This window comes from Onychostoma macrolepis, chromosome 03, assembly GCF_012432095.1.
Source record: "Onychostoma macrolepis isolate SWU-2019 chromosome 03, ASM1243209v1, whole genome shotgun sequence".
NCBI classification, from domain to species: Eukaryota; Metazoa; Chordata; class Actinopteri; order Cypriniformes; family Cyprinidae; genus Onychostoma; species Onychostoma macrolepis.
Genome location: NC_081157.1, coordinates 30,431,934 through 30,445,100, shown reverse-complemented (window position 1 = coordinate 30,445,100; position 13,167 = coordinate 30,431,934). Strand labels below are relative to the sequence as shown.

The window sequence follows — 13,167 nt, the reverse complement described above, 5'->3', positions numbered from 1 at the left end:
CCCTCAGTGTCTGTCCTTAAGTGTAAGGCAGAATAGAAGTCATGGACTGGGGAATTTGTGTCTCAGTCAGGGCTAAATGGCCACCAGTCTTCCTGTTGGGCTTGAATAAGCATACATTTCGCAATTTAAAAGCATCCATGACATTTTACTGGTTGTCAAATGTGGATGCCTGGATAGTGGGCACTTAAAGGAATAGTTCTGCCAAAAATGGTAATGATTTACTTGCCCTCATATTGTTCCAATCCTATGCGATGTATTTCTTCCATCAAACACAAAAGGTGAATTTTTGAGGAATTTTTTTTTGGCAGCTATAGTGAAAGTGGCTGTTGAGATTCAAATGATAAGAAAAACACCTTAAAAGCACCTTTTTAGTTTGTTTCACTTAAACAAAAACAAAAAGTCAATCAAACAAAAAGTCATGAAGATTTTGAAAGAATACGAAAATAATTACATAATTATTGAAATGGTAATGAACTGTGCTTTAAGGAATTAAGTTTTTTTTTTTTTAGGGTTAGTTCTGCAAATAAAGCTTTAAAATTTGTTAAATATGTAGTAAAGCACCAAACTGAACATTCTTGACCAAATGCAGAAAATTTGGACACTTGGCCAAAAACTCATTTTATTTTATACAATTTGTAGTCGTTGTTGGGAATAATAATAATAAATTATTTAAAAAAAATTTTTTTTAGACTAACTAAATAAAGTGATTTAATGTAAATTAAGTTTGTTGGGAATAATACATTCTAAAACAAAATAAAAAAACTAAAATTAATTAATTAATTGCTTACTCTTTTCTTCATTCAGATAACATTACTACCATGACATCAGGGCTCTAACATCTTTTCTTCTCCCTTTTAAATGTTGAAAAATATTAAAGTAAGTGGAATAACCTGATTAATATCAATCAATATGTTCTCTTTATTAACCTGATTAATAATATCTGTCAATATGTCCTCTTTATTCATAAATATGTGGGTCATTGTGATTTAAAAAAAAAAAAAAAAAAAAAATTGACAAAATATTTAATTCATATTTATTTGATGTCAGTGCATAAGGGTTATTAAAATGTCTAATGCCTAGTATTGACAATGCAATAAGATTTATAATTTAACTATCTCTGCACTGTTCAGGTGTGGTTTAGTAATTTACAGTTAATATGTATTCAACATTAAAAAGGAAAGTTCAATAATCATTTGGTTACGTTTTAGAGATAATATTTAGAGGTTTAATAAACGTTAAGCTCACAATAACCACTCTAGTCTGTACCAACTTTAAGTTAGACTTTAATTTGTTTGAGACAACACGCTCTCCATGTAGGAGTGTGGGTCCGTGGGACTGAGAACTGCTGACGGAGATGTGTGGTTTTGTACGGTAAAGTGAGCTCAGCCAAGTTAGCTTGCTCTGGCTAAGTTAGCTCAGCACATAGTTAAGGGGACTTGAGACACATCCTTTGCTTGCCAAACGAGAGGAGACTGCGTCGGGAGGAGATCGTCACCTGCCGCAGGTGGCTTCCCATCGCTGTGGACTGTTTGTCGTCGTCGGAGGGCGGACGGAGCGGCTCAAGCCTGCACAGGGGTTGTATGCAGACCCGGTAGGAGCTGTGTTTTCCCACTCTACACAAGGAAGTTTGACGTTTTCTCCATGAGCTCCAACATTAAGCACGTCAACAAACTTAAATGCAAGCTTGCTTAAAAAAAACAGTAACAGTGCACTCAGGTTAACACAAACAAGGCTATACCCGGGTTTTTTCTGTTTGTTTACATTTTTTATTTTTTTTTTATTTTCATATTGGTTGTTTAATGCATTGTGATCTTTTTCCCCCATAATACTAAGTTGAAGTTGAGCTACTATGTTCATGTTGTTTATTTCATTACGTACTCTGTAAGTGTATAAGTCAGTAGTCCAGTGGTAACATATTGTTTAAAAACAGATATTCCCCTTAGCCTTTCATTAAGGTGATAAAGTGAGAATCATATTACAATCCTAGACTGGTTATTCCACAATGAGATGTCTCTTTCACCATTTTACCAATCAATACAATCTAAAGGGGTTTAATACTTCACGCAATACTGTGTGAAGTATTTGCCTTATCACAAGCCTGTGGTGAAAAGGGTTACGTAAGTAAATTAGAAAACTGCCTTTTGGCTAATATAAGTATTTTTTTTATTTTTTTACCCTAAAAGTAGGATATATTTGAATATATTACAGGATATTTTTGCACAACATGTGCATGTTTTTGCTGCCATGTTTCTTTTAAAGGAAATGTGGCAGGTTTTTAAAAATATATATTTTTATAACTACAGTAGCTTTTATTTACTTTACAAACACAAATGTGCAAATGCAAATTCTAACTGACTTTGCTATACATTGGTGAACCGCTAATAAGTAAATCTCTTGTCATTCACAGAGAGAATAAAGAGTTGGCAGACTACACCCAGTTGCATCCACCTATGGTGCCTGCTAGCGGACTGAACCCCAACCTGATGGTGACTGGTGGACCGACTCTGGCTGGTGCGGGCCGCTGGCCTGCTGACCCTGCCTCCCACCTGGCGTCCCACCCATGGCTGACCCGCCCAGGAGCCCCCACCATGTGGCTGTCTGGTTCTCCATATGGTACCCACCTTTTCTTCACTTATGCCTGTTGTATAAGAATTATGTCATGTTACAACAAGCAATTGCCTTGCATTTATTCCTGTTTTAATGAGTAATAAATGATTATGGGTCATGGACTTTGGAATGCTGCAGAACTGTGTTGTGAATGGGATTTGGGCGCTGAATTATTTCCTCGAGGCAGTCTGTTGCCCTGCCAGACGGCCCGAGCGTTTTGTCTAGGCTGAGTGTTTTAGACATTCTTAGAAACAATCAGTCTCACTCAACAACTTCCATCCAAGAATAACAGTGAACAGCACGGTCAGTTCACAGTTGTCTGACATTTGAGTTTCTGTCTAGACTTTACTTTAAAAACAAAAATGTCCCCTAAGTAAATTGCTGTAGTTAAAGTACTGTGCCTCTTGGCAGGATTTCAACGAGGTCCGTGCTCCACACACAAGGGTGAGATTATGGGGGGAATGGTGTTTCTCTTGGGAATTAACTCTTGAGCGTTCACGAAGCTGCCAGAAAGCAAGTGCAAATGGACCATCAACTACAAGTACGGTGAACCCAACCATTTTCCCCTCTGTTGTGTACAGGTCTGGGTCCCCCTTCCCTTCATCAGGCGCTGCCTCCAGGATATCCTCCTGCCTTGACAGGCTCCATCCCCCCACCTTACCAGTTTGCCCGAGATCCACAAACCGGGCAGGTGGTTGTTATTCCGACAGAGCATCTGCCACACTATGGTAGGTCCCATGTATTCGCCACAGTTTCTGTATTCATATTTTCCTGTGTTTCCATTCTCACACACGCATAAAACATGCATTTCTAAAAGTGAGTGGGAGTGATGTCCCTGACATGTAGCAGAATAAATCTACTTGATGCGGGATGCTCAAGTATTCCTCCTGTTCTTTTAAAAGCTGAGATGTTAGAGCGAGGCCCCCCGCTGTGGTCGGCCATGTACCCGCCGGCAGGAAGCACTCTGCAGCATGCCCATCAGCTCCAGCTCCTCTCCCACCAGCAGCTCCTGCGCCAACAGGAGCTCTACATGATCCAGCACCAGACCGCACAGGTCATGGAGCTGCAGAGGAACGCACAGTTAGTGGTATGAGGCTCTTTGTCTGTCAATGTCATTATAATCGTTGGGAGGCATTCCTGTATTTCCCATTTTGTAGTCCTTAAAGGATAAGTACACTTCCAGAATAAATTTTTCCTGGTAATTTACTCACCCCCATGTCATCCAGGGTGTCTTTCTTTCTTCCGTCACAAAGAAATTAAGTTTTTCGAGGAAAACATTCCAGGATTTTTTCCAAGATTTCAAGGTCAAAAATGCAGTTTCAGTGCAGCTTCAGAGGACTCTACACAATCCCAGCCAAGGAATAAGGGTCTTATCTAGTGAAATTATCTGTAATTTTCTGAAGAAAAAAAAAAAAAAGTTTATTTATTCACTATTTTTTTTTTTTTAAACACACATGCTCGGCTTGCTCTAGCTCTGCGATGCTCATGCGTGTCTTCACACATTACGTAATCATGTTGGAAAGGCTGCACGCAGTTAGTCCTTTGTCTTTTGGATTTCGTTTTTAAAAACTCACTAATTTTCTCTTCCAACTTTAAAATCACCCAACATTGACCTTTTTAATATCACCTAATAAAGACGCGCATGCGCATCCCAGCCAAGCATGTATAAATATATATTTTTTTTTTTTAAATGACAGATTGTTTCGCTAGATAAGGCCCTTATTCCTCGGCTGGGATCGTGTAGAGCCCTTTGAAGCTGCATTAAAACTGCATTTTTGACCTTGAAATCGTTGGCCAACATTGAAGTCCACTACATGGAAAAAAATTATCTTGGAATGTTTTCCTCCAAAAAACTTAATTTCTTTGCAACTGAAGAAAGAAAAGACATGAACATCTTGGATGTCATGATGGTGAGTAAATTATCAGGAAATTTTTATTCTGGAGTTGACTTATCCTTTAAGATCTTTTTGCACCAACTCAGGATGTTCAACATGAAAAACAGGCATATAAACCAAATGCATATATCAACTTTTTGTATGAAGTCCAAAATATTGTAAATTTTCATGTATCTTATACTTCTTGAACATTATGTATTCTATAAAAATATATTTTTAGACACATTTTTTGAATAGGCTTGTAATTAAGTTTTAAAAAAAGTTTTGATTTGTTTTTACGATGGTGCAGGAGAGGTTAAATGCAAGTCAAACGAGGACAGATTTGGAGGAAAAGCCAGAGAAGAGAGGAGTCGAAGGGGCCAAATCCAGTCTCGCAGGCATCCCCACTCCAGCCCTGCACTCACGCAAGCCTCCCCCACGCTCCCCGACCCCCTCCACCTCGTACAGCAAAGCCCTGACGCCACAGCCCGTCCCACCGCTGCCTTCACCTGTCACTGCACTGAAGTCTGAGGACAGACCCAAAGTGGAGAAGTCCCTTCCTCAACAGCCCTACTCCCATCCGTCGTCTCCTGTTCTTCACTCAGTCAGCCCTGCTTCAGCATCGCCCTCTCCTACCTCCCCCATCCAGACCAAAGAGGAGTCTGTGGAAGTGCCTGAGAAAGAACCACTCAGTCTACAGAAGCAACCTTCTGCTCCCTTCCCATCCATGTACCGTGGTAAGTGGGAAGATCAGCTTTCCCAAAATTAAATGTCCAGGATTGAGTCTGCTTAATTTGTCACAGTCGCCTCAACTGCATGTTCTTATGAAATAATTGTTTATTTGCATATTGCACAGTAAATGAGAGGGACACTAATCAAAAACCAAAAGGAAAGCTGTTTAATAATGCACGGTCATTAATCACCATAGTGCTGTTTTTAAGGAAATCTGTTTGGGAGGGGACCGAGAATCCACACAGGACTGCAATCAAGCGCAGTGTGCTATTCTTCATGTCAGAATGTGCAGGGTAGTGCAGTCTTAATGAGTAGCCTGCAAATATCCCCACATATGGGATTACCAGCTGCCACTTCACTGGAATAGAGACTTCTTATGACAGCAGCCCTTTTGTACCCGTATCCCCTGGCGGTTTCCCTTTAAAAATGTTCAATGCTCAGAATAAATAGATTTTCTGCTCACGGTGCATTCTGAATGTATGAGTATGCACGAACGTGTTGGCCTGTGTGTATATAAGGGCTTTTGGGATGCTTGTGCTGAAGCCATTTGGTTCATGAAAGTTTCATAAAGCCCCTGTGCCGGAGAACATGTGGGGTTATTAATCACTTTGTCACTCTGTCGCAGGAAACTAAAGCCCCTCTACTCTTTGCATAAGCACCTCAAAAACCTGTCTTTTCTGTTTCTTTGGCAGAAATTCCTCCCGGCTACCCGTACCAATCGATAACGGCACCTTTCGGCAGCCATTACCCCTACCTCCTCCAGCCGGCTGCTGCCGCAGATGCTGACGGCCTGGCGCCAGATGTGCCGTTGCCGGCTGAGACCTCCGAGCACTTGGCGACCGCCGCAGATGTCAAACCCCAGCACTTGTGTTCTCCAGTGGTTGTGGAGCCACTTCAGGCATCCAGAGAGCCAGAGTCCATGGAGGAGGGCGGCACGGTGTTCAAAAAAGAGCCAAACCTGGAAGACAACAAAGACGTCCTGAGCCAGAACAGCTCGAGGCTTGCACCCATCACCACTCAAAACTCTAGCACCCCCACAGAGGCTGAAGCTCACCCTAGAGGCAAAGCCACACCATCGCCAGAGGAGGAATCAGATGAGGAAGATAGGGAGGCTGTCAAAATCGAAACTGCCTCCTCAAGCCATTCAGGGCTATACGAAACATCTAGGCTGGACTCTGAGAGAACCACCAGAGCAGAAACTGCAGAGGCCTCGATTAGTCTGGTAGACCAAGTCTACAAAACCTCATCTAGTTACACGGATGCACACCATGTGGTTTGTGACATCCAACCAGCAAAACCGCCCTTAGATCTCTCTGATAGCCTGAACCCAGTAGACCTCAGAGATCCTGTCCCGGATGCTCCACACCTGGAGTCCAAACTTGACAATCCTTTCCTGCCTAACAGCAGCCCTCCTCACCTTCAGCCCTCTTCCGCACCGGTGGCCATCCTGCCTGAAGACCCCATGGCAGGCATGTTTGCTCTGGTCACAGCCAGTGAACTTCCGCAGGCCGGAGCGGTGTCCATCCTGGCAGATGCGTGTAGCTCTAGATCTGAGCTCTGCGCGGGTGTCAGTCCCCTAGAGTCCACTGCTCTGGAAGGCATGGCCCTACTCAGCCAGATGGCAGAGCTGGAGCTGGAGATGCAGAGGCAACCCAGAGATGACACACAGGGTGAGTCTCGTTTCAGAGAGAGGAAGGGAAATCTGAAGGATGTGGGACTTGATCTAGCGTGCTTCAACAGTTCTCAGAGAAGCGGGGCGATTGGGGAGAGAGATTTGCTCGCTGTAGTGTGCTGTAAAGTAAAATGGGCTGAAACAAGCTCAGGAATTGTTTCAGCTCTAGTGAATATATTCAGAATTTACTGGAGTGTTGAACGGTGTGCCAGTGCTGCTTGCTCTTCAAGCTGCCTTTAGAGTAAAAGCCTTCGTTTAAAGAATAAGTAAATGCAACTGTCTGTTCTTTTGGGTGTATCTGGATGTCAAGTCCATTAATGCAGTCTGCCACAAAAAACACCTATATATATATATATATATATATATATATACTGATGTATTGGAGAATGTGGGGCTGCCCTGTGCTCCCTAGAGGTAATTAATGTTGCTATCGATCGTGTGTTTGTGTGTGCAGCTGTAATGCTCTGTGGACTGGAGAGTCTGCTGGAAGCTGGCAGGCAGGTCCTCCTGGAGGCCATCGAGTGTCAACCTCAGGTTATCATCCGCCTCCCCCGAGAGCTCAACCCTAATAAGAAATACAGCTGGAGACAGAAGAAAGATGAAACTGTATGCTTGCCTTTTTATTACTCTCTTTATTTTCTTCTCCCTCTTATAAACCTGTGCTTAAGAAGTTTTTTTTTTTTTGCTCTCAGAATGGTGGTGATTCTAAAATCTTTGTAGATTTAAATACAAGCAATGTTAACATTTTTAAATGTCATGTTTACAAATTCCAGTAGCATTTGAAGTGCTCACATTTTTAACAATGTTTACAAATAGTGGCATTTGAATTTTTGTACATTTGAGCAGTGTTTGCCAATTCCAGTGGCATTTACATTATTTTAATTGTTTACAATTTTCTAGTGGTGTTTGATGTTTTAACTTCTAAGCAGTGCTTACAATTCCCAGTGGCATTTAAATTTTTCCGTTTTAGCTGTTTGAGGCTAGTGACATTTGAAGTTTTAACATGTAAGCAGTGTTTGCAAATTCCAGTGGAATTTAAATGTTTATTTTCACTGTGTTTACAGCTAGTGGTGTTTGATATTTTAACATGTAAGCAGTGTTTATTAATTCCAGTGGCATTTGATTATTTTTTATTTATTTAATTTCTTTTTTACGTTTTAACAGCGTTTTCAGTTAGAGACATTTGTAGTTTTTACATTTAAATGCAGTTAAAATGCAAAATCCATTGCCATTTTAATTTTTACATTTAGCAGTTTACTTTTTTTCAGACATTTGACATAGGGACATAACCTCATAGCTCTCTTTTAGCTAATAATACTTTTGTTGCTGCTTAGAGTACTGGCTATGGAAGTCCAACCACAGACGGTAATCTTGTTTTCCTCTCTTAGATGTTCTCCAAATCCTCTTTGGAGGGAATGGACACCGTAGAAGTGGACTACCGTGTGAGACTCACTGAGCTTCAGCAACGTTACAAAGAAAAGCAACGAGAGCTAGTCAAACTGCAGAGGCGGAGAGACAAAGAGTGAGTCTCCCAATTAACATTACCTCCCTTTACACCACTTCATTAAGATCAGTAATGCAAATCTATCTCGTTTAATCCCTCTAACAAACAGTCTGCTATTTGTGATTCACAGAGATAAACGTCAGCAACAACAACAGCAGCAGCAACAACAACACATCCAGCAGCAGGAGAGGAACAGAAGTTTAGCCCGCAGGGGCCCGGGACGTCCCCGAAAGAGGAAACATGGCCTATGCGCACTGTCTCCACCCTCCAGCAAGCTGGATTCGAAGTCTGCAAAGTGAGTGTGTAGCTCAGGCACCGATAAGGCCCAGCTGTGCTCCACACGGCCTGCCCTCCAGCTGAACGCTCTGTTGTTTTGCAGGTTGGGCAGAAGCGTGCTTTACTCCGAGGACTCAGAGAGCGGGGAGGTGCTGAGGAAGCGCTTTCGGGCCTCTAACCGAGATGAGGAGGAGGAGGAGGAAGAGAGTGCGTTGAGATTGAAGAAGAAAAAAAAGAGCTGGAGCGAGCAGGAGGCATCTTCAAGCTTCTCTCATGAGGTTGGTCTCTGGTATACAGGAGTGGATTTCTAGCTCCTAAATATCTGAACATTTTTGCTTTTGTTGAACAAACATGCATCAAATAAAAATCCATTCATTGCTTTTATCTCTTTTAACAGGCATCTAAAATGGCTGTGAAGAAGAGCCGAGTGAGCGAGCAGGAGCAGTTGGCATCCAAACTCGACAAGGCCTTGTCCCTCACTAAGCTCAGTAAACTCAGCAAGCCCTCTTGTAAGTTCATAGACGGTTCCTTAGGGAAGTCCAGGGCTAGTTCTGGAAGCAGAGTCCCCATGCTCACCGATATAGACATGAGAGTCAATATGGGAAAATCCAGCCTGTCGAAAGATCTCAGCATCTTTCACAAGTCTTCCAAAGGAGGTAAAAGCAAAATGGCAGCCAAAACGAAGCCTTCAGATCCATGCCTTAAGGGAAAAGGCCAGCGGAAAGCACCTTATTCTCCAATGAGGTCAGAAATCAGCAGCTATTCTAACAGTAAGTCAGAAGTGTAATTTTTTTGTTGTTGTTGTTGCCAGTGTTTTGTTTCTAATGTAAACAGGTTACAAGAACCCCAGGGGCTTTTTCCTGCTAAATATGTATTTTTTCATCTTAGATAATGGAGAGTTTTTGTTGATAACTATCTACCATTATGTGTTTATGGTAATATCTGTAATAAATTACTTTGGGCTGCATTTAGATGTTACTATTTAGGAGCGAGGCAGTACGAGTAATTTTAAACCACAGTAATGGTATTAATCAAGATATATATATATATTTTTTTTTTTTCTTTACATAAAATGAACAAAATGCTGTCCTAATATAAAAATATATTCATTAACATTCAAAAGTTTGGGATTAAAACTATTACTAATGTTTTGAAAGAAGTCTCTCATACTCACCAAGGCTGCATTTTTTTTTTTTAAATCATAAATACAGTAAAAACAGTACTATTGGGAAATATTATCTTAGTTTAAAAGAACTGTTTTCTATTTTAATATATTTTAAAATGTAATTTTTTCAAAGCTGAATTTTCAGCTGCCATTGCTCCAGTCTTCAGTGTCACATGATCCTTCAGAAATCATTCTAATATGCTGATTTGCTGCTCGAGAAACATTTCTTATGTTGAAAACTTTAGTGCTGGTTAATACTTTTGTGGAAAGTGTGATACATATTTCCAGGATTCTTTGATGAAAAGAAAGTTCAAAAGAATGGCATTTACTTGAAATAGGAATTTTTTATAACGGTATAAATAACTGTACTGCCACTTTTGATCAATTTAAGCATCCTTGATTAATAAAAGTATTATGCATTAGTCAAAAAATATCTGACTGACCCCAAATTTTTGAATGGCAGTGTGTATATATAATAATAGTCTAGTATAATTGTTTTGAATCAGTTTTTAGTTTATCGTGCTTTTGAACCTCCATCTCGAGTGAAATCTGTTGTGATTTGTACCAGACACAGATTCAGAAGAGGACGATTCCCTGAAGGATGGCTGGCCTCCCAGCTCCATGTTGGGAAGAACAGGGTCACGTCCACAGCTCCCCGGCCTGTGCAGCACTCCATCCAAGAAAAAGCGCTCATCGTCCAAGAGAGCCTCTTCATCTTTGTCTTCATCACTCAAGTCCAAGCAGGCGGCCAAAGAGAGGAAACATAAGCACTTTGCTTTATTGCTACAGGAGGCAGGAGTCAGCTCCTCTGAGGACTCATTTGACCAAGGTTAATAAAGCATACCTCACTATGCACAGAATCGAGAAGGCAGCCTCTCGATTTTAGCTTTTTTTTTTTTTTTTGGTCTGTCTTGTATTTTTAACCATGACCATTGGTCATGATGACATTTTTCCTGAGAAGCCTTTTTTAAGATGCTTGCGTCAGAATTTGCTACCTCACATCCAGTATATAATATAATCGGCTCTTGTTAGAGTCACTTCTAAATGGTTTTACTTTTTATATGGGAATGTCTTGCCATTGTGCATTAAAATGTGTGTGGCTGTGGAAAGTGTTCTTTATTGTATTGCAGTTTGGTACCCAAGCTTTATTAAACATGCTGATTTCATTTTTACTGAAAGTAAAGAAATGCAGTGTTCTCTGTCTCTTTCGCTACATCTCCTGCTGTAGAGTATTAGGTTGCAACGCTCCACACTCCTGGTTTCCTCTGTTGTTCAAATATCCCTTTCATCAGTGAAGAGCTGTCACAAGGAGATCTTTGCATAAGTTCAGCGCTCATGAGCAGTGCTGATGAGATTCATTAGGCCAAATGACTTTGAGAAACATAACTAACTTCTTGTTAGGTTCTTCAAAGTGATCAGATATTTAACAAATGAGAAACTGTTGAATTCAGATGAGATGTTTTTTACACTTACAATATTGTTTACATTTATCATTTAATGAGTCCTATAAACTAACGTGAAAGCACTGGTAGTAGAGCATACTACCATTATAACTACACTTAAGTCACTTAATCAACATGCACACAACCAGAATTTGTAGAACTTCTAAGCTTAACCTGCAATCATGAATCTTGAACTGTTCCAAGAAGTGTTTTCCACTATGGTAAATGTGTGAACAGGCAAAGCATTATGGGATATTTGGAAAATAGGGAGCTCCCTGGTTTACTAAAAAATGAATAACCTAGCTTCTCTAGACTGCTCGCTCTCTCCCTGCAGCTGCTTGGCCACCCCTCCACCTCTGACCCCTTCTCCTACCCATGATGCTTTTGAATGTCTATCGGTCTGTGCGTTTGCTTGTCCTGCTGCAACAAAATAAGAAGCAAAGCGCTTGGCTGGGAGTAGGGCAGCCAGCTGTTCAGCGTGAGGTCACTATCCATGTCACCTGAGCCTTGAGCATTGTTCTGTAAGTAGGCCACCACCCTCTTTTGCTGTGACTTCTCAATAATTTCTACTAATTTGTGCTTATACTGTTACAGAACCAAAACACAAACAAAACAAAAAAAAAAGACTGAATAACAGACGAGGTGTTGTAAATACCTTTGTAACATGCTCACCTCCTGTTACATGCCCTCAAGCCATGGTTATGTTTGTATTTGGTGGATTTTTTATTTATTTATTTTTTTTTTTCAATTTTAAGAGATCTCCATCTTCTCCATCATCTTCTCTTCATCTCCTTCACAACCTTGTTCTTCATCTTGACCTTCTTCTTCTCCTTCACCACCTCCTTCACATTCTTCTTTACCTTCACCTTTTTCTTCTTCACTGCCTTATTTTTGGTCATTAATAATTTAATGTTTTAGAAGTTTTCTACATCTGCGAGATTTTATTTGATTTGTTTTGGCGTTGTTACACAGTATATAACTAAATAGTGTTTCTCTTTGATGTTGGATAGAATTGAAGGCATGAGTAAGATAGCTATGTATAAGATTTACTTATTTTGATTCAGTTTTTATTTTTTTATTTTTTTAAGTTTTTTTTATTTTTTATAATTTACCGCAAAGGAAGCAAGAGGCTTGAATTGAAAAAGAACATAACCATGGTTGAAGTGGTTAATGGTCTGAGTTGAGTCTCAGGAGCCATGGAGGACTGTCCTCACAGAGCCTGCTTTGTGTTCCTCAGCTTTCCTCTTCCTGTACACATCCTCTGCTTGCTGTCAGTTCATGTAATACATGCTTCAGGTTTTAACGCTTTGGCATCTATAAAATTATGTTCACAACATAACCAAGTCCTTGTCTGCTACAAAGTCTGCGTCTTTAACAAACTCACCTCTGGCTTCAGCTACTCACAACCTGTGTGTCTGTTTCCATCACCAAGCGTGTTCCTCACCCTCCAGAGAATGAGAGAAAAGGGGGTGTTGCTTAAAGTGGGTACCTACTGTCTTACAGTTAGTCCTTGAGGTTTTTTTTGTCCTTTATCAGTTTAGACAAGCTTCGAGCTGAAGAGGCTGTTAATAATTGATGACTTTCTTAGTCAGGGATTCTGCCAGCAACCTTAGCTTTCTGCAGTGCTTGTGGCTTATTTCTATTCCCATTTTTCCCTCAGTGATTCAGCTCATTCAGCACATTGGGCAAGGCCACTTTACTGGCTTCTCTTATTTGGTTTGGGCTTTTGCATTCCCAGCCCCTCTCGATTTGGAACGAGCCAACAGCCATGCTGATTTTAAATCCTGCCCTAAAGCTCTGAGGTTTGAAAGCTGCGTTTGCTAGATCCTGCCTACCCAGCTTAGTATATGCTGCCCGCATGAAACCAGGCTTTGTCCCCCACCAGTAATCTTGTG

General features: G+C 40.8%; 1 protein-coding gene across 1 annotated transcript in view; it reads left to right on the top strand.

Annotated features, from left to right (window-relative positions):
* Positions 1 to 13,167, top strand: part of tnrc18 (trinucleotide repeat containing 18) — a 66,517-nt gene that overhangs the window by 32,088 nt on the left and 21,262 nt on the right. The window contains 11 exon segments of the mRNA XM_058768441.1: positions 2,408 to 2,613; positions 3,189 to 3,335; positions 3,510 to 3,694; positions 4,792 to 5,218; positions 5,906 to 6,883; positions 7,340 to 7,491; positions 8,274 to 8,407; positions 8,520 to 8,684; positions 8,769 to 8,943; positions 9,063 to 9,435; positions 10,399 to 10,659. Of these exon segments, the coding sequence (XP_058624424.1) occupies positions 2,408 to 2,613; positions 3,189 to 3,335; positions 3,510 to 3,694; positions 4,792 to 5,218; positions 5,906 to 6,883; positions 7,340 to 7,491; positions 8,274 to 8,407; positions 8,520 to 8,684; positions 8,769 to 8,943; positions 9,063 to 9,435; positions 10,399 to 10,659 (3,203 nt within the window).